General features: G+C 28.4%; 2 protein-coding genes across 2 annotated transcripts in view; one reads left to right on the top strand and one right to left on the bottom strand.

The window, feature by feature from the left end:
- gpm6bb (glycoprotein M6Bb) overlaps positions 1–4,355 on the top strand; it is a 56,651-nt gene extending 52,296 nt beyond the window's left edge. The window contains exon 7 of the mRNA XM_073845338.1: positions 3,900–4,355. Coding sequence (XP_073701439.1) covers positions 3,900–4,049 — 150 coding nt within the window. The 3' untranslated portion in view covers positions 4,050–4,355. The remainder of the gene's footprint in view (positions 1–3,899) is intronic.
- A 6,367-nt stretch (positions 4,356–10,722) lies between these two features.
- The window catches only part of ofd1 (OFD1 centriole and centriolar satellite protein), a 29,103-nt gene continuing 12,989 nt past the window's right edge, over positions 10,723–26,836 (bottom strand). Inside the window, exons 13-22 of the mRNA XM_073845384.1 lie at positions 26,196–26,326; positions 22,606–22,717; positions 19,551–20,111; positions 15,380–15,527; positions 14,923–15,020; positions 12,835–12,888; positions 12,591–12,742; positions 11,118–11,303; positions 10,955–11,025; positions 10,723–10,864 (exon numbers count right to left, since the gene is read on the bottom strand). Of these exons, the coding sequence (XP_073701485.1) occupies positions 10,819–10,864; positions 10,955–11,025; positions 11,118–11,303; positions 12,591–12,742; positions 12,835–12,888; positions 14,923–15,020; positions 15,380–15,527; positions 19,551–20,111; positions 22,606–22,717; positions 26,196–26,326 (1,559 nt within the window). The 3' untranslated portion in view covers positions 10,723–10,818. The remainder of the gene's footprint in view (positions 10,865–10,954; positions 11,026–11,117; positions 11,304–12,590; positions 12,743–12,834; positions 12,889–14,922; positions 15,021–15,379; positions 15,528–19,550; positions 20,112–22,605; positions 22,718–26,195; positions 26,327–26,836) is intronic.

Genomic DNA, 26,836 nt, shown 5'->3' with positions numbered 1-26,836 from the left:
ATCCAAACGGCTGATAAAAACAATCCACAAATAATCTTGAGAAGACAAAAAGGAAACAAATCCATCATTAAGATGATTTGAAGTAAAACACAAGTCCGTAATCCATAATAGCGCTTCCTACAGTAAAAAAAAGCGGTTTGGTCTGAATCAGGAGAGAGATCAAAAACATCTTAATGATGGATTTGTTTTGTAAAAATCTTCTCAAGATGTTAACTGATGGACTGGAGTGGTGTGGATTACTTGTGGATTATTGTGATGTTTTTATCAGCTGTTTGGACTCCTATTCTGACGGCACCCATTCACATCCATTCGCGAGCAAGTGATGCGATGACACATTTCTCCAAATCTGTTGAAGAAACAAACTCATCCTAATCTTGAATGGCCGGGGGTGAGCACATTTTAAGCAAAAAACTAGGTAGCCTCTGGTTGCCAAGAAATGCGAAAACATACATTTAGCTGCATTTCACAATGACTTTAAATGTGCAGGATTTAAAATGAATAGTTCACACAAAAATCGAAGTTGCATAGCTGAAAATGTGAAAATGTGCACATCCTCAGGTCATCCAAGATTAGGATGAGTTTGCTTCTTTATCAGATTTGAATAAATGTGTCATTCCATCACTTGCTCACTAATGGAGGTGAATGGGTGCCGTCAGAATGAGAGTCCAAACGGCTGACAAAAACATCACAATAATCCACAAATATTCTTGAGAAGACTCGAGCTGAATAAAATTGTACTATTAAGATAAGTTTAACTAAAACACAAGTCCAAAATCCATGATGACGCTTCCTACATTGAAAAAGGAGAACGATCAAAACAGAACAAAAACGTCTTAACGATAAAAAATCTTAAAAATAAAAATAAAAATGAACAAATAAAAATAAAAATCTTCTCAAGGTTACTTGTGGATTATTGTGATGTTTTTATCAGCTGTTTGGACTCCTATTCTGACGGCACCCATTCACATCCATTTGTGAGCAAGTGATGCGATGACACATTTCTCCAAATCTGTTGAGAAACAAACTCATCCTAATCTTGAATGGCCTGGGGGTGAGCACATTTTAAGCAAAAAACTAGGTAGCCTCTGGTTGCCAAGAAATGCGAAAACATACATTTAGCTGCATTTCACAATGACTTTAAATGTGCAGGATTTAAAATGAATAGTTCACACAAAAATCGAAGTTGCATAGCTGAAAATGTGAAAATGTGCACATCCTCAGGTCATCCAAGATTAGGATGAGTTTGCTTCTTTATCAGATTTGAATAAATGTGTCATTCCATCACATGCTCATTAATGGAGGTGAATGGGTGCCGTCAGAATGAGATTCCAAACGGCTGATAAAAACATCACAATAATCCACAAATATTCTTGAGAAGACTCGAGCTGAATAAAATTGTACTATTAAGATAAGTTTAACTAAAACACAAGTCCAAAATCCATGATGACGCTTCCTACATTGAAAAAGGAGAACGATCAAAACAGAACAAAAACGTCTTAATGATAAAAAATCTTAAAAATGAAAATAAAAATGAACAAATAAAAATAAAAATCTTCTCAAGGTTACTTGTGGATTATTGTGATGTTTTTATCAGCTGTTTGGACTCTCATTCTGACGGCACCCATTCACATCCATTGGCGAGCAAGTGATGCAGTGACACATTTCTCCAAATCTAATGAAGAAACAAACTCATCCCAATCTTAAATGGTCTGAGGGTGAGCACATTTTCTGCAATTTTTCCTGAATTATTCTTTTAATAAGGCCGATTTTTAACATTTTTCAATGTGACTTAGTTTTTCCGCACTCACATCCAGTATTATTGACTTAACAATCAGATTGCATGCTTCACCTTAAACAATTTATTTAATATTCCTCTAAGACTGTGCTGCCTGTAGTCTTTCCTTTATAAAAATAAACCTACTTTGTGGACAAATGATCCTCAGTTGTCTTTATTAAGCGTCGGTTTGTTCGTCAGACGTCCGGAGGGCTTTGAGTTTGTGTATCGCTGCGTGTTTTCATACTAACCCTCATTTCTAGCTTCGCTTTGCTCCGTTGACATCCTCCCGTTCCCTCACACCCCAGCGTCCTGTGCATATGAATGTGTATTAAATATGTCATAATGTTGTAGTTGTTTGTATACTAAAGGAATAGTTCGGCTGGAAATGAACATTTGCTCACTCTGGTTGTTTCAAACTGGTGTGCTGTTATTATTTACTGTGCTGGAACACAAAAAGAGCTCTTTTCTATTCATAGTGAGCAGATACAGTGCATAACAAATTTAATTATAGCCTTTTAGTTGCTCAAAACATCATATGACTTCAGAGAGTTGGAATATAAGTCATATGTGCAACTGATAAGATCATTTTTAAAATTGAATTAAAGAGATTTATTAGTTTATTTGTACCAAAGCCATTCACATACTTCAGTTCACTCTAAAAAACAAACAAACAAAACATTAAAGTGAATATGAAATTATGTTGACACTAAATATATACTCAAATATTTTTTTAGCTAGTTGTCAAAGCAGTATTGCTCATCTTTTTGTAGTTTAACTTGATGTACTAAAATAACAATTAAAACAAACATTAAGGAAAATAAAATCATTATAAAAAATAGAAAAATAATAAATTGTTAAAAAGCCAATTTTAAAAAGAAAACTAATATAAGTGACATAGTACACGAAAACTTTGAAATTAAATTGAAAACAAATTCTAATAAAATTAATTTGAAATTTTGGTCATAGTTTAACTTGATGTACTAAAATAACTAAAGTAAAAACAAAAATTAACGAAAAAAAATTTATTCTAAAATCGTTAAAAAATAAATTAAAATAGTTAACAAAATACACAACAAAATGACTAAATCTTTAAAATTAAAATGAAAACAAAATATAAGGCTTAAATATTAGGTTTTGTTTTTATTCATTTGTATTTCTTATTTCTAGTATTTATTGATGTTTCATTTCAAATAAATATTTTCTGTTTTAGTTATTTTAGCACACAAAGTTACAATATTGTACATATATATAAAAAAATTAGTTTTAACTAAAAAAAAAAACTTTATTACGTTTTGTTTTTATTCATTTGTGTTTATTTCTTATTTCTAGTTTTTATTATTTTGAATTTTAAGCATTTTTTTTGTGTTTGTCTTTTTAACTAATGAATTTGTTTTAGTTATTTTAGCACATTAATTTATACTAATATATAATATGATTATTTGAGTCATTATAGTTACCATAAAATTGTTACTTGAAATAAAAAAAATCTTTAGCTTAAATAGAATTTATATATATATATATATATATATATATATATATATATATATATATATATATATATATATATATATATATATATATATGCAATATTATAAAAACCTAATATTGCAAGATATAATTTATATAATTTAAAAAATATATATATATATATATATATATATATATATATATATATATATATATATAATTTAAAAAATTATATATATATATATATATATATATATATAAAACATAGTAAAAAATGTTGAGAAAGTCAAGGTTGCAAGATAAAAAACCCAGTCAGAGGGACAAAAAAAAAAAAAGTCAGAATTTTGAGAAAAAAATTTGAAATGATGAAATATAAACTCAAAAAGTCAACATTATGAAAGGAAAATCTTTGGACCAAAAAGGTTTTGAACACTAAACTGTTGTTTACTTAAAAAAAGAGATGCAAAAAAATTGCATCTCTTTAAAAAAATAACAGCATACAAGTTTGAAACAACATGAGTGTGAGTATATTTAGATTTGTGGATGAATTATTCCTTTAAAAGCAGTGTATGTAGTGTGTGTGTCATACAGTAGTTTAGCATAGGCTTTGCGTTGTTGCGGTGTTGACGGGCCATCACCTCGCCCTCTCTTACAGATCCATTACCTAATGATCCTTTCTGCAAACTGGGCCTACCTAAAGGACGCCAGTCACTTGCATGCGTACCAAGACATCAAAATGAAGGAGGAGCGGGAGCTGCAGGACATCCAGTCGCGCTCCAAAGAGTGCCTCAACTCCTACTCGTAAGGAGGGTTAACGCTGCCAACCAACCAACCAACCACTAACCAGCCCTAACTCACTAATCCGCTCCGCTAACCAGCAGTCTGTGGCCATCCCTCCTTCACGCTCTCATCCTCACGCTTTCATCTCCTAGCCCTTTAGCAATCTCAAACGTTGCACTATTGGAAACACGGCGGAAATGCAAATCACATTGTGTTCGGACCAAAATATGATTTGCCTTAAATCATCAGAAACATGAAGATAATTTAAGTGCATGATTATTTGTTGTTACACATTGTTTTTTTATGGAAAATAATGTGCACTTGCATTATAAACAGGTTTTGCATTTTCGCAAAATTGAAAATTAAAAGATTTGAAAATGTAAGAATTTGAAAATTTGAACATTTGAACATTTAAAATTTGAAAATTTAAAATTTGAAAATTTAAAGTTTGAAAATTTACAAATTTGAAAATTTGAAAATTTGAAAATTTAAAAATTTAAAAATTTAAAAATTTGAAAATTTAAAAATTTTTAAATTTAAAAATTTGAAAATTTAAAAATTTGAAAATTCTCTCACCTTTTTTTTTTTAAATATTATTTTGAAGAGAAATGATCAAAAGCATTCTTAATGGTTGTCTTTGAATGTTTGGATTTATTCGTGTGCAATATGTGCTGTTTGCTGCCTACTATTGTTTGGAAATAGTATGTGAACACAACACATGATGCAATGAGATTTTTCATGTTTTTTTTAGCAAGTGGCATCTGATGGAAGCTTGTTTCCGAAACAGAATAAAAAATGGCAGCTTTATCTTATGAAGTCAGAACTGAGAAAAAAATTGATATTTTTTTTTTTTTTATTGTGAGATATGAGATGCAAATTTGTACGTTTATAACCTGCAATGTATAAAATTGTGAGATACAAAGTCAAAACTGCAAGTAAATTTTTTTTGAAGTTTAAATTATCAGATACAAACGAGATGTAATTCGTAATTCTGAGAAAAAAAGCCAGAATTTTAAGGAAAGAAATTGAAATGGCGAAATATAAAGTCAAAATTTGAAGATATAAAGTCAAAATTGTGAAATAAAAACTTAATATTGCAAGATGAAATACATATTTTGTGAGAAAAGTAAAAAAAAAAAAAAAAAAAAAAAAAATTGAAATTGTGACACAGAAAGGATAAAAAAATGCCAAATAAAAACCCCGCAAGATATAAAGTCAAAATTACAAGATGTTAAAAAAACTCAGAATTTCAAGATATATTGAGTAAGTCAGAGGGAGAGAAAAAGTTTGAATTTTGAGGAAAAAAGTTAAAATGATAAAATACAAACTCAAACAGTCAAAATTTTGAAAGGAAAAACTTTGGACCAAAAAAGGTTTGAGAAAAAAAAAGTCAAATTTGCAAAATATAAAGTCTGGATTGCAAGAAATATTGCAAGGAAAAAAAAAAAAAAAAAAAAAAAAATATATATATATATATATATATATGAATTTTGAGAGAGAAAGTAAAACATGCAAGATGTTTTTTAAAATTACAAGATGACAAAAAAACTTGGAATTTCAAGATTGAGTTGATAGTGCTGCCAAAAATTTCAGAATTTTGAGAAAAAGTCAAATTTGCGAAATATGAAGTCAGGATTTCAAGATACTATAAGTAATTTTGAGGGAAAAAAAGTCAGAATAAAAATATAAATAATGAACTGGTGAAAATACAAACTTAAAACTGCAAGATATAAAGCAAGATAAAAATGTGAAAAATGGCAGAAATTTGAGGAAAATTTTAAATTGTGAGATAGAATTTGTATTTCTCAAAAAAAAAGGCAAGATTTGAGAAAGTTGAAATTGTGTGAGAAAAAAGTCAAAGTCTGAATTATAAGATATAATTCATAATTTAGAGGATAAAAGTCATAATTTTGACTATTTGAACTATACATTTTAACTTTGTGCAATATTGTTTCTCAAAATTCTAAGATGTAAAAAAAAATGAATTCATAGTTTTGACAAAATGGCAAGATATTACGTCTGAATTTTCGCAAGATGAAATTTTTAAATTTTTAAATTTAAATTTTTAAAATAAAAAAGTCAAAATTGCAAGATATAAAGTCTGAGTTGCAAGATGAAAATTAAAAAAAAAATTTAACTTCTGATTTGCAAAGACATAATTCGTAATTCAGAGGAAAAGTCACAATCTTGACTTGACACAATTCTGATTTGTTTGTCAGAACTGTGAATTTTTACATTTTGCCATTTTGACTTTGTATCTTGCATTTTTTGCCTTTTTCCCCTCAAATTTCTACAATGTTAAAAAAGATTGAATTCAGTTTTGACAAAAAGGTCAAAATTGAGAGAGAAAATCTTCAAAATGGATATAAGATATAAAGTCTGAATTGCAAGATGAAAATTAAAAAATGAACATTTGAACATTTGAAATTTGTAAAAATTTAAAAATTTTAAATTAAAAAAAAAATAATTTTAAATTTAAAACATTTAAAAATTTTAAATTTTAAATTTTAAAAAATGTAAAAATTTTAAATTTTAAAAAATTTAAAAATTTTAAATGTAAAAAAAATTAAAAAATTTTAAATTTTAAAAAATTTAAAAATTTTAAATTTTAAAAAATTTAAAAATTTTAAATTTTAAAAAATTTAAAAATTGTCATTTTAAAATTTTAAAATAAAAAGTCAAATTTACGAGGTGTAAAGTCTGAGTTGTAAAGTAAAAAAATGCAGTTACCTTTATTTTTCCATGATGTGATGAAAACAATAGAATTGTGAGACAAACTCAAACTCAATTCTGACTGACTTTCTCCCACTTTTATTTCTAAATCTAATTCTGATTTCACAATGACCTTTTTTATGATTATTTTTTATTTTGTGGTGGAAACAAGCTTCCATAGCATCCAGATGGTCTTCTTGGAAACCATTTAGTTTTAAGTCCAATTTTGTGTAAGAATGTTTTTGTGTGTTGAGCAGATTGCATTGTGGGATACTGCAGAAATGCTGCTAGTGTTTGTGTGCTCTGATGATTCTCACACTACCTCTTATTTACTCCGTACTTCTGTCAAATTACAATCCACTGGCCCAGAATTCACCTTCTCACAGCACAATTGATATACCATCCCAAAAAGAAATGCACGAAAGAATAAATAATGACACAAACATGACTGATGAAGTATTAGATTTGACTTGAAGTCTCCAAATCACAGGCATTTCATGCTTCTGGAAAGGTGTTTTTGTAATTCTCATTCAATTGTAATTATTGTAATACTTTTTTTAACGGCAAATCTTACCGTGATTGTAGAAATACTTTATACTTTTGTGTTTTAAAGTAATGAGAATTGGTGAGTTGGTTTATCAATTTCATTTTATTTGACCCAGTTTTGTCTACCAAATTCTGTAAAGTGTAACAAACCACAGCAACTCATCTCTGGGCTTTTTATTTTATTTTTAGTTTTTACATTTCTTTTAATTTCATTATTATTATTTGTTTTGTATTTTTATCTTTTTTTTTAATTAATTATATTTACATTTTATTTTATTATTTTTCTAATTTAATTAAAATTAAAATTAAATAAATAAAAAAATGAGATTAAATTAGAAAAATATTGAAATAAAATTTAAATAAAATAAATCAAAAAAGTATTTCATCATTTTATTTTTATTTTTTTATTTCATTTCATTGTTTGTATTTTTCTTATTTTGTTTTATTTTTACTTTTATTTTAATTTAATTTCATTATTTTTATTTTCATTTCATTTCTTTTTAATTTCATTATTTGTATTTTATTTTTACGTTTATTTCATTATTTGTGTTTTTCTTATTTTATTTTATTTTAAATTTTTATTTTATTTTACAATTATTTTATTTTCATTTCTTTTTAGTTTATTTTCATTATTTTAATTTTAATTTTTAAATTTATTTTATTTTCATTTAATTATTTTATATTTTTCTTAGTTTAGTTTCATTTTTTATTTAATTTTATTATTTTAATTTAATTTTTACTTTTAATTTCTTTTGATTATTTCAATTTTTCTGATTTAATTTTTATTTTAAATTAATTTAATTTCATTATTTTTATTTTATTTTTACATTTATTGTAACTTCATTTTATTATTTTTCTTTTTCTTATTTTGTTTTATTTTTAATTCAATTTTTATTTTATTTTAATTTCATTGTTTTTATTTAATATTATATTATTTTTTTTAATAGTGCATTAGAATTGCATCAGTGTGGATGTGAACTCAGCAAAAATTAAAAAATTTTTTGGGAGGGATACAACAATAACAAAATATGCAATTGTAAATACTGACAAAACGGCTCTTTTTTCACAAGGTTTTATTCATTGAGCATCTGGTCATACTGGAGGTCATGTTGTAGGCAGCATTTGCCAGATTTTAACGTTATAATATGCTTTGTTTTCTGCTTAGACTTTGTTGAGTCCATGTAATGTTTATTGCTGTTTATGTAATTGACATTTACTGTATGTATTCTGTATAATATTGTCTTTTTAACCTTATAGTCTGCCAATATTTTGAATACATTTTTAGGGGATTCCCTTAGTTTTTACTATTTTCAAATAAAAACAAAAACTAAAAAAAAAGATTCTGCCCGAACTGCTTATATAATACTTTTTTTTTTTTTTTAATTTCCCCAAATGTTTTGATGAATTATGAACTTCTTGAATGCTTTAAATAATGTTCATCAGTGATGTTGATTCATTCAATCCTGGGATTTCTGGGATGTTATAGTGGTTTGTGAACGTGGAAAACTGCCCAAAACTGACGATTTGATGTCCTTCAAACCAGCTCTTGTATTTTATACAAAAATAAAACACAATTAAAGACTTTGAGTTTCCAAGAGTCGTCTTTAAGTCAATCAAAAATGCAGCTACCTTTATTTTTCCATTATGTGATGAAAACAGAATTGAGAGAAGTCGTCTGGATGGCAAAATAGTCACAATTTTTTACTTCACAAAATTCTAATTTCTTTGTCAGAACTATGAATTTTAACATCTTGGAATTTTGACTTTGTATCTTGCATGTTTTACCTTTTTTTCTCAAAATTCTAAGATGTTAAAAAAAAATTTGAATTCAAAAAATTTTAAATTTTAAATTTGAAAATAAGTCCGATACATAAAGTCTGAATTGCAAGATGAACATTTTAAAAATGTTACATTTTTATTTAAAAATTTGAAATAAAGTTAAAATTGCGAGATATGAAGTCTCAATTGCAAAGTAAAACATTGAGAAAGTTGAGGGGAAAAAAATGCAAGAAATAGTGAAAATTAAAAATTCTAAGAGAAAAAAAAATAGTCTGAATTGCAAGATGAAAATTTAAAAAATGCAACATTTTAATTAAAAATTTTAAATTTAACTTTAAAATAAAAACGTCAAAATTATGAAATATAAAGTCTGAATTGCAGGGGGAACATTTTATTTTAATTAAAAAATTTAAAATTTTGAAAAAAAAAAAAAAAAAGTCAAAATTGCGAGATATAAAGTCTGAATCGTAAAGTAAAAAATTAGAAAGTTGAGAAAAAAGTCTGAATTTTGAGATGAAAAATTGCAAGAAATAGTTTAAAATTGCAAGATGTTTAAACGCAGTTTCAAGATGGAATTCATAATAAAAAGCCAGAATTTCAGGATATAATTCTGAGGGCGGAAAAGTGAGAAAGTCAAACTTATGAGTGGAAAATTTAAAGAGAAAAAAAGAAGTCTGATTTTTGCGAAAAATGTCAAACTTACAGAATATAAAGTCAAAAATTTCTGACAAAATAAAGTCTTAAAGTTTCAAGTCTCAAATTTGTAATTCTGAAAAAAAAAAAGTCTAAATTGTGAAGTAAAAATGTAATGCAGCTACCTTTATGTCCATTATGTGATGAATTGTGACAAGTCTGAATTGCAAGATATAATTCATAATTCTGAGGAAAAAGTCAATTTTGTACTTCACAAACTTTTTATATCTTTGTCAGCACTACGGATTTTAATGTTGTGCGATTTTGACTTTATATCTAGCATTTTTACCTTTTTATCTCAAAATCCTGAGATGTAAAAAAATGTTGAATTCATAGTTTTGACAAAAAAAGTCAAATTTCTGAGAATAACTTCTAAATTGCAAGATAAAAAATTTTATTTTAAATTTTAATTAAAAAAAATAAATATATTAAAATAAAAAAGTCAAAATTGCAAGATGTAAAGTCTGAATTGTGTAGTAAAAAATTGAGAAAGTTGAGAAAAAAACTGAATTTTGAGAAAAAAAAAAAAATTGCAAGATGTTTTAAGATTTAATTCATTAAAATAAAACCCATAATTTCAAGATATAATTCTGAGGGAGAGTGAGAAAGTCTGATTTTTGAGAAAAATGTCAAACTTACAGAATATAAAATCAAAATAGCAAGATTAAACCTGCATGATATAATCCAGCATTCTGACTAAATAAAAGTACTTTTAGAGAAAAAAAGTCTGAATTGTGAGCTGTATAAGTTTAGGACTTGCAATTCCAAGACTCGCAATGTTGTGATTGAACAGCTCTTAATATAAAACACAACAGAACATTATCAGAAGAAACACAATTTATTCAAGTCAATCAGTCAATGCACTTACACAAATCATTTGTGACTTACTGAAAAATGGAAATAAAATATATACATTAACTAAAAAAAATTTAATAAAAAAAAAAAACATTATGAAAATGTCTATTTCAATGATAAAAATGTCTATATGTACATTTTTTTTTTAATATAACATGAAGATGATTTGACATCCAGCAGCTGAAGGAGGCGAGTTGTTTGTAGTTGTTTCACCAGAAGTCATCGTCCGGTTCTTCGTGAGACATCAGATCAACACTAAACAACACATTGAAGGTTTGTAAGGAACAATGGCTCATCTTGTTAAACAGTCATTTGCACAAACACTATTATTATTATTATTATTACCTGTGGTCATTATTTTCGGACAGAAGATTGTCCTCTTGACTTTGCTTGTCTGATGTCTCTTTATTCTGACTCTGAAAGGTCATTAACACAGAGTTATAGTCACTGTGCTCATGAGAAAATCAACATGCATTCATGATATATCCACACATATACACTGATGAACCTGCTTCTTGTGTTTGTCCTGCATGAGCATCAGCATGTATTTGTGGAGTGGATTGGCCACATCAGCTCCTCCTGAACCCTCCTCCTCCTCCTCATCTGCTCCTCCTCCAATCGCTGCGCTCGATAATGTCACATGACCCTCTGTGTGCTCCCGCTTGTCTTGTGCTTGTTGCTCATGTTGATCTTCCTGGATGAAGATGGAACACAAATCAAAGCTTGTAACAAACAGAGTCACAGAACGGCAGTCAATCTGAACAATGTTAAATGCGTATAATAATAAATTTGTAGTTGATGCACTTAAAAAAAAAAAAAAAAAAAAACTATATATGACAAAAAACAAAATTGCTACAACTTCATATAAAATAAATTATATATATATATATATATATATATATATATAGTGGATGCAACTAAAACTAAATTAGAAAAAATAACTATAAAATAGAAATATAATTTTTTTAAAGATATGATGACAAAAACAACAAAATTGCTACAACTTTACCTGAAATAAAAAACATTAACTGAAACAAAACAAAAAAATTAAATAAAAAAACGTAAATGAAAAATGTCTTTGCATCTAGCTGAAGTAAGCTAAATTTCTAAAATAGCAACCAAACATTCTAAAACAACCATATATATATATATATATAAAAATATATAAAAACATTACTTAAGAAAACTAAGAAGAAAAAAAAAATTAATTTATTTCAGCTACTTGCAAAAGCAACATTTCTCATTTTGGTTGAAGTACTAAAATAAATACAAAAAAGAAAACTTCAATTTAATTTTAAAATGTAAAAATGATCTGAATACTAAAATAACAACTGCACAGATTATATATATATATATATATATATATATATAAAGTCAAATAAATAATAAACATTTTCTTTTCAAAAATACACTTTAACTAAAATTTTAAATGCAAACAGAAAATATAAAAATGTCATTTAAAATATGATTAAAAAGCACACTACTGATAGCTATTGAGTCTTTATATATTTACATTTTTTATAATTACAAAAACACAACTAAATTGCTACAACTTTAACTGAAATAAAAAAAAATAATAATAATAATACAAAAGTAAATGAAAAATGTTCTCTGCATCTAGCTGAAATAAAATAAATTACCAAAATAACCAAATTAAAAACTACACTCATAAAAAAAAAGGTAACTACTTAAGAAAAAGAAGACTTAATTATTTTATATTATTTTTATTTAGATTTAGTTTTGGCTGAAGTACTAAAATAAATATGAAAAAAAAATTAAAACTTTAATTTAAAATGTAAAATCATCTAAAAATAAAATAACTGCACGGATATAAAAAAAAGTAGTAAAAATAATAAAAAAATTTTTTTTCCAAAAAATACACTTTAACTGAAATTTTAAATGCAAACAGAAAATATAAAAATAAAAAAGTCATTTAAAACGATATCAAAAAAGCAGACTACTAATAATGGTAGAGTCTGACCAGCTCCTGTTGGAGTCTCTGCAGCTCTCTCTCCTCTCTCTCCTGCGCCTCCTCTCTCTCCCTCTGTCTCCTCTCCTCCCTCCTCTTCCTCTCCTCCTCCCAGCTCCTCTCCTCTTCCTCACACACGTCCTCCTTCACAGCTGATGATACTGCTGCTTGTACATCTGAAACAGCAAACACTGATTCCCATTCAGTCATTCATTACATCAGACACACACACACATGATCACATGATTCCTCTCACCTGTGTGTGAGTCCTGGAGCTTCTCTAGGATACACTCCTGATCTACAGACACAACATCAACTCCATCTTGTGAAGATGCTGGGATGGAGAGCAGATCAAATACACAAGAGCAGAACTACAAAAGTATTCACTGGAGTTTGGGGTTGGAAAGATTTTGAAATGTTTTAGAAACAAGTATTTTCTGCTCACTAAGGCTGAATTTATTTAATCAAAAATACTGTAAAATTGTGAAATATTATTACAATTTAAAACAGCGGGTTTGTATACGAATAGATTTTCAAATGTAATTTATTCCTGTGATGCAAAGCTGAATTTTCTGCATCATTACTGCAGTCTTTAGCATCACATGATCCTTCAGAAATCACTCTAATATTCGGATTTTTGCACGTTATTTTAAAAACTGTTATTTTATTTTTCAGAATTCACAGAACAGCATTTATTTAAAATAGATTTTTTTGTCGGTCAGATTAAAATGTCTTTACACTGCAAAAAAATGCTTTTCTTACTTAGATTTTTTTGTCTTGTTTCCAGCCGAAATATCTACAAAATCTTAAATCAAGGAGGATTTTCTAGACAAGTGAAAATTATTTTCTTGTTTTCAGAAAAAAAACTGATCAAAATGAAGTGAGTTTTTGCTTAGAACAAGCAAAAATGCACTTAGATTTGACTTGTTTTTTTTTTCTTTTAGAAAAAAAATAAATAGAAAAAAACCTATAAAATAGAAACTATAAAATATAATATAATATGATATAACCCAATATATAGATAGTTATAAGTACAGATATGATGACCCCAAAAAAACTAAAAATTGCTACAACGTTGAAAATAAAAATGTTGTCTTTGCATCTAGCTGAAATTAGCTGAATTACTAAAATAACAACCACAAAGTCTAAAACTACAACCATAAAAAAATGTATTACTTAAGAAAAAGAAGAAGAAGAAAAAAAAAAAAAGACTTAGGCTTAATTTATTTCTCGTTTTGGTTGAAGTACTAAAATAAAATAAAAAAATAATTCAAAAATGATCTAAAAACTGAAATAACAACTGCCCAGATATTTAAAAAAAAATATAAGTCTTACAAATATATATATATTTTTTCATAAATACACTTTGTAAACTAAAATGAAGTGAGTTTTTGCTTAGAACAAGAAAAATACTCTGCCAATGGGGTAAGCAAAAAATATCTAATTTCTTTTAGAAAACAAAAACGATAAAATAGAAACTATAAAAGATATGATGGTGACCAAAAAAATACAAGAAATTGCTACAACGTTGAAAATAAAAATGTTGTCTTTGCATCTAGCTGAAATTAGCTGAATTACTAAAATAACAACCAAACAGTCTAAAACTACAACCATAAAAAAATTGTATTACTTAAGAAAAAGAAGAAGAAGAAAAAGAAAAAAAAAACGTAGACTTAATTTATTTCAGCAAGTTGTCAAAGGAACATTTCTCATTTTGGTTTGGTTTTAGTTGAAGTACTAAAATAAACACACAAAAAAATGTAACTTTCAAATTAAATTAAAAAAAAATGTAATTAAAATATTATCTGAAAACTAAAATAACAACTGCACAGATATTTTTAAAAAATGTTGTACAAATAATAAACTTTTTTTTTTTTTTTTAATATTCTTCAACTAAAATGAAGTGAGTTTTTGCTTAGAACAAGAAAAATAATCTGCCAATGGGGTAAGCAAAAAACTATTATTTCAAACAGAAAACAAGATTATTTTTCTTACCGCATTGGCAGATTATTTTGCTTGTTTCAAGCAAAAACGCACTTAAATTTGACTTGTTTTTTTTTTCTGAAAATAAGAAAGAGATTTTTACTTGTCTAGAAAACCCTTCTTGATTTAATTTTTTTTTTTTAGATATTTTGGCTGGAAACAAGACAAAAAAAAAATCCAAGTAAGAAAAGCATTTTTTGCAGTGTACTTTCACTTTTGATCAAATAAATGACTAAAATCTTACCAACACCAAACTTTTGAATAGTAGTGACTTTCCAGGTTTTAAAAACAAATTTTCAACTCTGATATTTCCTGAATTCTGCATATAAACTATGTTCAGGTAAGAGAAACGAGTTCATACGTGGCACAGGATCGGTGAGATCGTGAAGCGTGATCTTCTCGGGTTGAGGTGACGACTCTTGAGATGAACTGGAGAGGATTTCCTGGAGTTTGGGTGGACTGCCAAATCAAAACAAATCAAAATAAGATACAAAATGCTCTTCTTATGTCCATTTAGTTTTCCTAAAGATTATGTCTTTAGACTAGCGTCATGATTCTTAATCATCTCGTGAGTATGAGAGCGTTCAGACAGAGAAGATTCAATAAGTTTGATTTAATCTGATATGAATCAATACAAATCTCGACTTCTCTGTCGATTTTTTGAGCCCATGTTTAACATCTTATAAATGGTTTTAAAATTGACATGCCGATTATGTTATGTTGCCAAATACTTGGTACTAATTTCTTTATAAATTTTTGTTCTGAAAGAGAACTTCTTTAATAAAAGCTAGTGTAATAGTGTGTGTTTGGCGTGTGACCTGTCGCTGTGGCGTGTGGTGCTCTTCATCCTGGGGCTGCTGGGAGGACTGATGGATGAGATGGTTTCTCCAGCAGGGATTGGTGAGATCTGCCTCTCTGGAAACATTGGCGCTACTCTATCAGAGTCAGGACTCGTCATCAGACGCTCTGGGACGGACATGGAGATTATGAACAAAAGCACTGATTTTACAGGGTTTCTACACATTTTTCCCCATTTCAAAACTCCATACAATTCCAGACTTTGATTTTTGAGCCCATATTTAACATCTTATCAATAGTTTTATTTTTAAATTAACATGCATGTTACATTCTGACTTACAGGATAGTAAAGTCAAACCATTTCGAGAGAGAAGTCGAAATGTTTGAGAGTAAAGTCGAGACTTTATTCTCATAATTTCCACTTGACTCTCAAAACCTTTCAACTTTGTTTTGAGAGTAAAACAAACTTTTAACAAACTTGAGAGTCAGTTTCTGAATGATTCATTTGGTGAATCTGTTTTTTTAGTCAGTTTATATTATAAGACAGCATTTTAGTGGCACTTAAAAAAAAAAAGTTTTGTCGGAGTCTTGAACTCTTGAAACAGTTTGACTTTACTCTCGAAACCTTCCGACTTTTTACTCTCAAAACGTTTCGAGAATAAAAAAACGGTTTGAGAGTCAAGTCGGAATGTTTCGAGAGTAAAAAGTCAGAACGTTTCCAGAATAAAAAGTCGGAACGTTTCAAGAGTAAAAAGTCAGAACGTTTCGAGAGTAAAAAGTCGGAATGTTTCGAGAGTAAAAAGTCGGAATGTTTCGAGAGTAAAAAGTCGGAATGTTTCGAGAGTAAAAAGTCAGACCGTTTCGAGAGTAAAAAGTCGGAACGTTTCGAGAGTAAAAAGTCGGAACGTTTCGAGAATGAAAACTTACAGGGAAGTCGGAACGTTTCGAAAGTAAAAAGTCGGAATTTTTCGAGAGTAAAAAGTCGGAATGTTTCGAGAGTAAAAAGTCGGAATGTTTCGAGAGTAAAAAGTCAGACCGTTTCGAGAGTAAAAAGTCGGAACGTTTCAAGAGTAAAAAGTCGGAACGTTTCGAGAATGAAAACTTACAGGGAAGTCGGAACGTTTCGAAAGTAAAAAGTCGGAACGTTTCAAGAGTAAAAAGTCGGAACGTTTCAAGAGTAAAAAGTCGGAACGTTTTCGAGAGTAAAAAGTCAGAACGTTTCGAGAATGAAAACTTACAGGGAAGTCGGAACGTTTCGAAAGTAAAAAGTCGGAACGTTTCAAGAGTAAAAAGTCGGAACATTTTGAGAGTAAAAAGTCGGAACATTTTCGAGAGTAAAAAGTCGGAACGTTTCGAGAATGAAAACTTACAGGGAAGTCGGAACGTTTCGAAAGTAAAAAGTCGGAACGTTTCAAGAGTAAAAAGTCGGAACGTTTCAAGAGTAAAAAGTCGGAACATTTTGAGAGTAAAAAGTCGGAACGTTTTCGAGAGTAAAAAGTCGGAACGTTTCGAGAGTAAAAAGTCGGAATGTTTCGAGAGTAAAAAGTCGGAATGTTTCGAGAGTAAAAAGTCGGAATGTTTCGAGAGTAAAAAGTCAGACCGTTTCGAGAGTAAAAAGTCGGAACGTTTCGAGAGTAAAAAGTCGGAACGTTTCGAGAATGAAAACTTACAGGGAAGTCGGAACGTTTCGAAAGTAAAAAGTCGGAATGTTTCGAGAGTAAAAAGTCGGAATGTTTCGAGAGTAAAAAGTCGGAATGTTTTGAGAGTAAAAAGTCGGAATGTTTCGAGAGTAAAAAGTCAGACCGTTTCGAGAGTAAAAAGTCGGAACGTTTCGAGAGTAAAAAGTCGGAACGTTTCAAGAGTAAAAAGTCGGAACGTTTCGAGAGTAAAAAGTCGGAACATTTTCGAGAGTAAAAAGTCGGAACATTTTGAGAGTAAAAAGTCGGAACGTTTTCGAGAGTAAAAAGTCGGAACGTTTCGAGAGTAAAAAGTCGGAATGTTTCGAGAGTAAAAAGTCGGAATGTTTCGAGAGTAAAAAGTCGGAATGTTTCGAGAGTAAAAAGTCAGACCGTTTCGAGAGTAAAAAGTCGGAACGTTTCGAGAGTAAAAAGTCGGAACGTTTCAAGAGTAAAAAGTCGGAACGTTTCGAGAGTAAAAAGTCGGAACATTTTCGAGAGTAAAAAGTCGGAACATTTTGAGAGTAAAAAGTCGGAACGTTTTCGAGAGTATAAAGTCGGAACGTTTCGAGAATGAAAACTTACAGGGAAGTCGGAACGTTTCGAAAGTAAAAAGTCGGAACGTTTCAAGAGTAAAAAGTCGGAACATTTTGAGAGTAAAAAGTCGGAACGTTTTCGAGAGTAAAAAGTCGGAACGTTTCGAGAATGAAAGCTTACAGGGAAGTCGGAACGTTTCGAAAGTAAAAAGTCCGAACGTTTCAAGAGTAAAAAGTCGGAACGTTTCAAGAGTAAAAAGTCGGAACATTTTGAGAGTAAAAAGTCGGAACGTTTTCGAGAGTAAAAAGTCGGAACGTTTCGAGAGTAAAAAGTCGGAATGTTTCGAGAGTAAAAAGTCGGAATGTTTCGAGAGTAAAAAGTCGGAATGTTTCGAGAGTAAAAAGTCGGAATGTTTCGAGAGTAAAAAGTCAGACCGTTTCGAGAGTAAAAAGTCGGAACGTTTCGAGAGTAAAAAGTCGGAACGTTTCGAGAATGAAAACTTACAGGGAAGTCGGAACGTTTCGAAAGTAAAAAGTCGGAATGTTTCGAGAGTAAAAAGTCGGAATGTTTCGAGAGTAAAAAGTCGGAATGTTTTGAGAGTAAAAAGTCGGAATGTTTCGAGAGTAAAAAGTCAGACCGTTTCGAGAGTAAAAAGTCGGAACGTTTCGAGAGTAAAAAGTCGGAACGTTTCGAGAATGAAAACTTACAGGGAAGTCGGAACGTTTCGAAAGTAAAAAGTCAGAACGTTTCAAGAGTAAAAAGTCGGAATGTTTCGAGAGTAAAAAGTCAGAACGTTTTGAGAGTAAAAAGTCGGAACGTTTCAAGAGTAAAAAGTCGGAATGTTTCGAGAGTAAAAAGTCGGAACGTTTCAAGAGTAAAAAGTCGGAACGTTTCGAGAATGAAAACTTACAGGGAAGTTGGAACGTTTCGAAAGTAAAAAGTCGGAACGTTTCAAGAGTAAAAAGTCGGAACGTTTTGAGAGTAAAAAGTCGGAATGTTTCGAGAGTAAAAAGTCGGAATGTTTCGAGAGTAAAAAGTCAGACCGTTTCGAGAGTAAAAAGTCGGAACGTTTCAAGAGTAAAAAGTCGGAACGTTTCAAGAGTAAAAAGTCGGAAAGTTTCGAGAGTAAAAAGTCGGAAAGTTTCGAGAGTAAAAAGTCGGAACGTTTCGAGAGTAAAAAGTCGGAACGTTTCGAGAGTAAAAAGTCGGAACGTTTCAAGAGTAAAAAGTCGGAACGTTTCAAGAGTAAAAAGTCGGAACGTTTCAAGAGTAAAAAGTCGGAACGTTTCAAGAGTAAAAAGTCAGAACGTTTCAAGAGTAAAAAGTCGGAACGTTTCAAGAGTAAAAAGTCGGAAAGTTTCGAGAGTAAAAAGTCGGAACGTTTCGAGAGTAAAAAGTCGGACCGTTTCAAGAGTAAAAAGTCGGAACGTTTCAAGAGTAAAAAGTCGGAATGTTTCAAGAGTAAAAAGTCGGAAAGTTTCGAGAGTAAAAAGTCGGAATGTTTTGAGAGTAAAAAGTGGGAACGTTTTGAGAGTTCAAGACTTTTATAATATAAACTGACTAGAAAGACTGATTCATCAGATGAATAATTCAGAATAATTTGTGAAGTTGTTCTGAACGTTTCATGAATACAAACTCACTAAAAACAACTATATGTGAATTCACTGAAAGTAATAAAAAATTATGATTCATGAATCTTTAAAAAAAAATAGTTAATTGGCTTGAATGATTCACTGAAATTCACTAAAAAACAATGATTTGTAAGCAAATCATTCATAAAACTATTAAATGGTTTGAATGATTCATTAACTTAAAATTACTGACACAAATTAATTTAAGTTAAATGAGATTAATTTAGATTTTCTAAGTGAGTGTAATATAATTTAGGTTGAAATGACTTATGCTTAAAACCGAATTTTCAGCTAAATATTTAGTTTGCCGAAATTTTAGTGCACTACTAGCAGAAAGACAAATTTACCCTGATTGAAACTGTGAGCGTTGTGATCGGCATCTGCTCCGCGTTTGCTCAGCGGTGTGGAGGACAGACGTCTGGCAGGAGGAGAGATGAGTCTCAGCGGGTTTCTCTCTCTCGGAGAAGGAGTTCTGTTAAATTCCCGCTCTCGCTCCTTCTCGACAGGACGTCCTGCTGAAGTAAAACTCACCCTGGGCTGAGCTCTATAACCAGACGTCATTCTGGGAGGTGTGAGATCTTCAGCAGACACTGTGTGTGCAGCCGCCGCTCGAATGGCTCTGTGCTGGTGGCTCCTGTAGGCCTCCTCCAGACGCTCGGCTTCCTGCTCCAGCTCTCGTATCCGGGCCAGAGCGCCGCTCACCAGTTCAGAGTCACGCTCCGCAGGCCGCGGGCCCCTGAGGGCCGGCCCTGCTTCAGATAAATCAGCGTCAGAAGTTGCTCTGTGCTTTCGGAGCAGAGCGGAGTCTATGTAAACGTCAGGAGGAAGCAGCCTGTCAGGAATCAAACTGAGAACAGAACGGTCTACCAGGGAAGGCTTGGGATTGCGGAGGATCTCGTTCTCCAGAGCTGTTCCGATCACGGAACAACACGGCAAACAGAAGAGAAGAGAGAGACGGAGTTTAGAAAGATAAAAGCCAAAACCACCAACACTACTCAAGAAAAATCAGGGTTCCCACAAACATGACCTTCCTGCCTGTTTGTGATCACTGGAAAGGACTAGTGAAATGACTGAACGATTCTTTGAAGTAAACTTTCTGAAAAAAAAAAATGAATCACTGAGAATGATTCATTAAAATCAACTGACTAAAAAAAGTGAATCATTCAAAATGTTTCGTGAAGCCATTTAGAATGATTTGTGAATTGTTTGAATGATTCAACTAAATAAACTGAAAAGAACGATTCACAAATGAATCATTTAGAATAATTTATAAAAGGGTTTAAATGATTCATGAAATTAACTTACTGAAAAGAGAGATCTACAAAAAAATAATTCAGAATGATTTAAAAACTAGTTTGAATGATTCAAATAAACAAAAAAGAATGATTCACAAATGAATCATTTAGAATGATTTGTGAATGGGTTTTAAACAATTTATTGAAATTAACATACTAGAAAGAGAGATTTATAAATAATTCAGAATGATAAGAGAACTTGTTTGAATGATTCAAATAAACAAAAAAAGAATGATTCACATAAAAAATTTAAAATTATTTGTGAATTGTTTGAATGATTCAATTAAACAAACTGAAAAGAATGATTCACAAATGAATCATTTAGAATAATTTATAGAAGGGTTTAAACGATTCATGAAATTAACTTACTGAAAAGAGAGATCTACAAATTAATAATTTAGAATGAGTTGTAAATGGGTTTTACAAATTAATTGAAATTAACTTATTAAAAGGAAAGGTTTACAAATGAATCATTCAAAATGATTTGCGAACATGTTCGAATTATTCAATTAAATAAACTGACTAAAAAGAATAAAATTTGTAAATGAATCATTTTGAATGATTTGAGTTGGTTTGAACAATACAAACAAATTCAAAGACTAAAAAGAATCATTTATAAATGAATGAGTCAGAATTATTCACAAAGCGGTTTGAACAATTCATTAATACAAACCAACTAAAAAGAACGATTCACAAAAAGTAAAATGCTTTCAAAATGTAAAACTTTACTGGGTTTTTTCCTGCCGAAATGAAGTCTCATTTTTAACATTAAAAAAAAAGTTTAAAAACATTTATAGTAAAAACATATAAACTTGCCAGAATGATTAACTGAAAGTTACTAAATTGATTCACAAATGAATCAGTTAGAATGATTCATTAAGTTTAAGTGGTTTAAAGAATGATTCCTAAATGAATTGATAAATTAATCTTTTTTCAATTTAAAACAACTGACTAAAATAAATTATATGTGAATTGATTTGAAAAATTCATTGAAAAGAGATTCAGTAATGAATCAAAATTATTATGAATTGGATTAAATAATTCACTGAAATTGACAAAAAAAGATTCACTAAACTGACTAAAAAAAATTACACAATTTTTGAAGAGAATGATTAATTTGTGATTCATTCTTTTCAGTAACTTCATTGATTTGTTTACAAATATTTAGTTACTAAGGATAACTAGATAAATATATATTCAGTAAACTATGACTATGATTTTATTCATTTTAATGAATTCTATTCTATTTTAATAATTTCTATTAATATGTGACCCTGGACCACAAAACCATCGATGTATGGTTTGTTAGGATATGACAATATTTGGCCGAGATAAATCAAAATACTGAGAAAATCACCTTTAAAGTTGTCCAAATTAAGTTCTTAACAATGCATATTACTAATCAAAAATTACATTTGGATAGGTTTACAGTAGGAATTTTACAAAAAATCTTCATGGAACATGATCTTTACTTAATTTCCTAATGATTTTTGGCATAAAAGAAAAATCAATAATTTTGACCCATACAATGTATTTTTGGCTATTGCTACAAATATACCCCAGCGACTTAAGACTGGTTTTGTGGTCCATGGTCACATATATTATTTAATATTTATTTGATTAATATTGTGCTATTCTATAATATTAAAATTCACTCACATTTCCAGGTTTTTTGATGTGGGAACCCCGAATGAACACACATTTGCAAGTTTTTTTTTCTTGCAAATTCATCTGAAAGGCATTCACAGAACATGAAAAGATGCTAAAAATGTCTGATTCACTGAAACCTCCATCAAACGTACAAAATAGCGTACAATAACAAGACTAATGGCTGATGCTGCGCTCATGAGGAATTTCCAATATTTAACTTGGAAATGCACAATAGAATTGAAGTCAGTCACATGAAGTCAGACTTCCAACCTTGAAATTCTAGTTAAGCTGAGATTTGGATGTTTAACATCAGATGAACATGGTGACATTTTCATCAACATAGCACATCTCTGAACGCAGCATAAGATCCTCTGTGGGGGTTTCAGAGAATCAGACCTACTGGAACTCTACAGACTCTATGACAGTGATTCATACGCTGCTAGACAGCTGCATGCACCTTGTTGTGTCTGCTGGAGCTGGAGCTTGAGCTCTTCAGCATTAGTGCTCATCCACTTGGTTCGCTCCTCACACTCCATCAGCTGAGCCTTCAACAGCGCACACTGCTGCACCTACAGCGAACAAAAACCAGCAAATGAAAGATGGCAGCAATCTGAGACCAAAAAACATTACTTCAACAGCAAAACGCATTTGGGAATATCCAAGACTCGAATATTTAAAATAAAATTACCACAATTAACCACATATACCATCAAGAAAGTAATGCATCTGAATGTTCCACTTCTGAGTAAATGTTATTAACATCATTAGGAAAATTAGTTAAAAATATAATACCTTTTTTTTTTTTTTTTTTTTTTGCATAATTAAGCACATTTCCCCCTTAAATTTTATTTAAATCATTATTGTAATGCATCTGAGTGTTTTACACTTGAGTAGCTAATTATTAATAAATATAATAATTATTGTTTTTGTTAATAATATATTATCATTATTGTTATTATTATTGTATATAATATTAAAATTAAATGTATTTAAAATTATCTAAACATTTTCTCCTAACATTTCTCTAAAATTCTTATTGTAATGCATCTGAACGTCTCACTTTTAGTAAATTTTATTGTTATTATCATTAGAAAAATTAATAAAAAATGAAAATATAATTTCTTTTTTGCATAATTCAGCAAATTATAAGTATTGTTTTAGTTATTAATAATAATAATAATAATAATAATAATAATAAAATATTATTAACAAAAACAATTAATAGTTATCATTATTATTTATAATATTTTAATTAAATTTATTTAAATTTCTCTAAACATTTTCTCTGAACATTTCTCAAAAAATTCTTATTACTGTAATGCATCTGAACATTTCACTTTTGAGTAAATGTTATTATCATTAGAAAAAATATAAAAAATGAAAATATAATTTATTTTTTGCATAATTCAGCAAATTTAATATTAATAAATAAAAGTATTGTTTTAGTTAATAATAATAATAATAATATATAACTATTATTATTATTATTGATAACAATAACAACAGTAAGGATAAAAATGTATTAAAAATGTAATATAAATTCCCCAACATTTCTCTAAAAATGCTCATTATTGTAATGCATCTGAATGTTTCACTTTTAGTAAATTTTATTGTTATTATCATTAGAAAAATGTATAAAAAATGAACATAATTTCTTTTTTTGCAACATTCAGCAAATTATAAGTATTGTTCTAGTTGTTATTAATAATAATAATAATAATAATAATAATAATAATAACTATTAATATAGTTTTTGTTAATAATATTATTGTGTTAATAATATTTTATCATTATTATTTATAATATTTTAATTAAATTTATTTAAATTTCTCTAAACATTTTCTCTGAACATTTCTCAAAACATTCTTATTATTGTAATGCATCTGAACATTTCACTTTTGAGTAAATGTTATTATCATTAGAAAAAATATAAAAAATGAAAATATAATTTATTTTTTGCATAATTCAGCAAATTTAATATTAATAAATATAAGTATTGTTTTAGTTAATAATAATAATAATAATAATAATAATAATATATAACTATTATTATTATTATTGATAACAATAATAACAATAAGGATAAAAATGTATTAAAAATGTAATATAAATTCCCCAACATTTCTCTAAAAATGCTCATTATTGTAATGCATCTGAATGTTTCACTTTTAGTAAATTTTATTGTTATTATCATTAGAAAAATGTATAAAAAATGAACATAATTTCTTTTTTTGCAACATTCAGCAAATTATAAGTATTGTTCTAGTTGTTATTAATAATAATAATAATAATAATAATAATAATAATAATAATAACTATTAATATAGTTTTTGTTAATAATATTATTGTGTTAATAATATTTTATCATTATTATTTATAATATTTTAATTAAATTTATTTAAATTTCTCTAAACATTTTCTCTGAACATTTCTCAAAACATTCTTATTATTGTAATGCATCTGAACATTTCACTTTTGAGTAAATGTTATTATCATTAGAAAAAATATAAAAAATGAAAATATAATTTATTTTTTGCATAATTCAGCAAATTTAATATTAATAAATATAAGTATTGTTTTAGTTAATAATAATAATAATAATAATAATAATAATATATAACTATTATTATTATTATTGATAACAATAATAACAATAAGGATAAAAATGTATTAAAAATGTAATATAAATTCCCCAACATTTCTCTAAAAATGCTCATTATTGTAATGCATCTGAATGTTTCACTTTTAGTAAATTTTATTGTTATTATCATTAGAAAAATTTATAAAAAATGAACATATAATTTCTTTTTTGCATAATTCAGCAAATTATAAGTATTGTTTTAGTTATTAATAATAATAATAATAATAATAATAACTATTAATATTGTTTTTGTTAATAATATTATTGTGTTAATAATATTTTATCATTATTATTTATAATATTTAATTAAATTTATTTAAATTTCTCTAAACATTTTCTCCCAACATTTCTCAAAAAATTCTTATTACTGTAATGCATCTGAACATTTCACTTTTGAGTAAATGTTATTATCATTAGAAAAAATATAAAAAATGAAATTATAATTTATTTTTTGCATAATTCAGCAAATTTAATAAATATAAGTATTGTTTTAGTTAATAATAATAATAATAATATATAACTATTAATATTATTGATAACAACAAGGATAATAAAATGTATTAAAAATGTAATATAAATTAAAAATGCTCATATTGTAATGCATCTGAATGCTTCACTTTTAAGTAAATGTTATTATTTTCAGTAGAAAAGAAATATTATATAAATTTTCTTTTTGCATACTTAAGAACATTTCTGCCTAAATTTTCATTATTGTAATGAATCTGAATGTTTCACAGTATTAATAATAAATATTACAATAATAATAGTTTTTGTTAATAATCCTATATTAATCAAAATAAATTTAAAATGTAATAAAAATTCCCCAAAATGTCTCTAAAAAGTCTCATTATTTTAATGCATCTGAATGTTTCACTCGAGTAAAAATTATGATCATCATTATTATTACTATAATTATTGTTATTAAATAATACTACCATTACTACCACTAATACTACTACTAATAATCTTAATTACTATTACAAAAATGTATCAAAAAATTCCCTTTATTGTCTTTCATTTGAAAGTTTCACATTTAAGTACTATATTATTATTAAAACATTAAAAATAATACAATTTTCCTAACATTTTCCCCAAAATTATCATTTCGTAATGCATCTGAAAGTTTCACTTTTGCATAATTATTATTATTATAATTCTTAAACATTTATTTAAAATGTAATATACTTTTTTACTCCTTTCTTGTGCTTTTGAACCTCTTGATGTTTTAAGAGACTCACCCATGAACTCAAAAGTAATTACTACACTTGCCAAAAAAAAAAAAAAGAACAATGAAATACAGTCATTTGCTCAACACAACTTTTCTTAGTTGTGTTTAGCTTCTTAACTAAGAGAATAAAATTGACTCGGACAAGCATGGAGAAGTGCTAGATCCCGTTGGGACAAACCTCGTGTTGCAGCTGTGTGTGTAAGACGTTTTTCTGCGTCTCAAACTCGTCTTCGTCCAGTTTGCGTGCCGTCTCCAGTCTCCTGAGCTCGGCCTGCAGCGCCAGCTGCTCCTTAGACGGCGCACTGAGCTCTAAACGAGAAACATCTCATTACACATCTGTTCTTACGTCTTCAAACCTCAATCTGACTTTTTTAAATATTAGTTTTTTTGTGAATCCAATGTAAGCTCATAATGATAATAATTTTCTTCCTGACCCTACTGTTCCCGCTAAATTTAAATCTCCTTATTTAACCATTAGGAAACAATACAGAGTATATATATCTTTTTTTTCCCCAGTAAATGCATACTATTTCCATGTTCCACTTTTAAGAGGAGACTGCAGGCAAAAATGCAGTTTTTTCATGCACCTGTCAAGTTTGAGATTTTGGGCTTTTTTTGTTTTTCATACTTTTTTCAGATTAGTGGAAAGAAAACATCCAAAAAAACACTGTTTAGTGTTTCTTTTATAGCACTTTATCTATTTGTGTCAATACATTTCAATTACAATACATATTTTTAAAAGCCGTTTTTTCAAAATGAGTTTTTTCTCCTACACTGAGCCATAAATCTCCACTTCAGTAGCACTTACACACACCAAAC

The sequence above is a fragment of the Garra rufa genome, chromosome 8, assembly GCF_049309525.1.
Source record: "Garra rufa chromosome 8, GarRuf1.0, whole genome shotgun sequence".
Classification (NCBI taxonomy): domain Eukaryota; kingdom Metazoa; phylum Chordata; class Actinopteri; order Cypriniformes; family Cyprinidae; genus Garra; species Garra rufa.
This window is presented reverse-complemented; position numbering and strand designations above follow the sequence as displayed.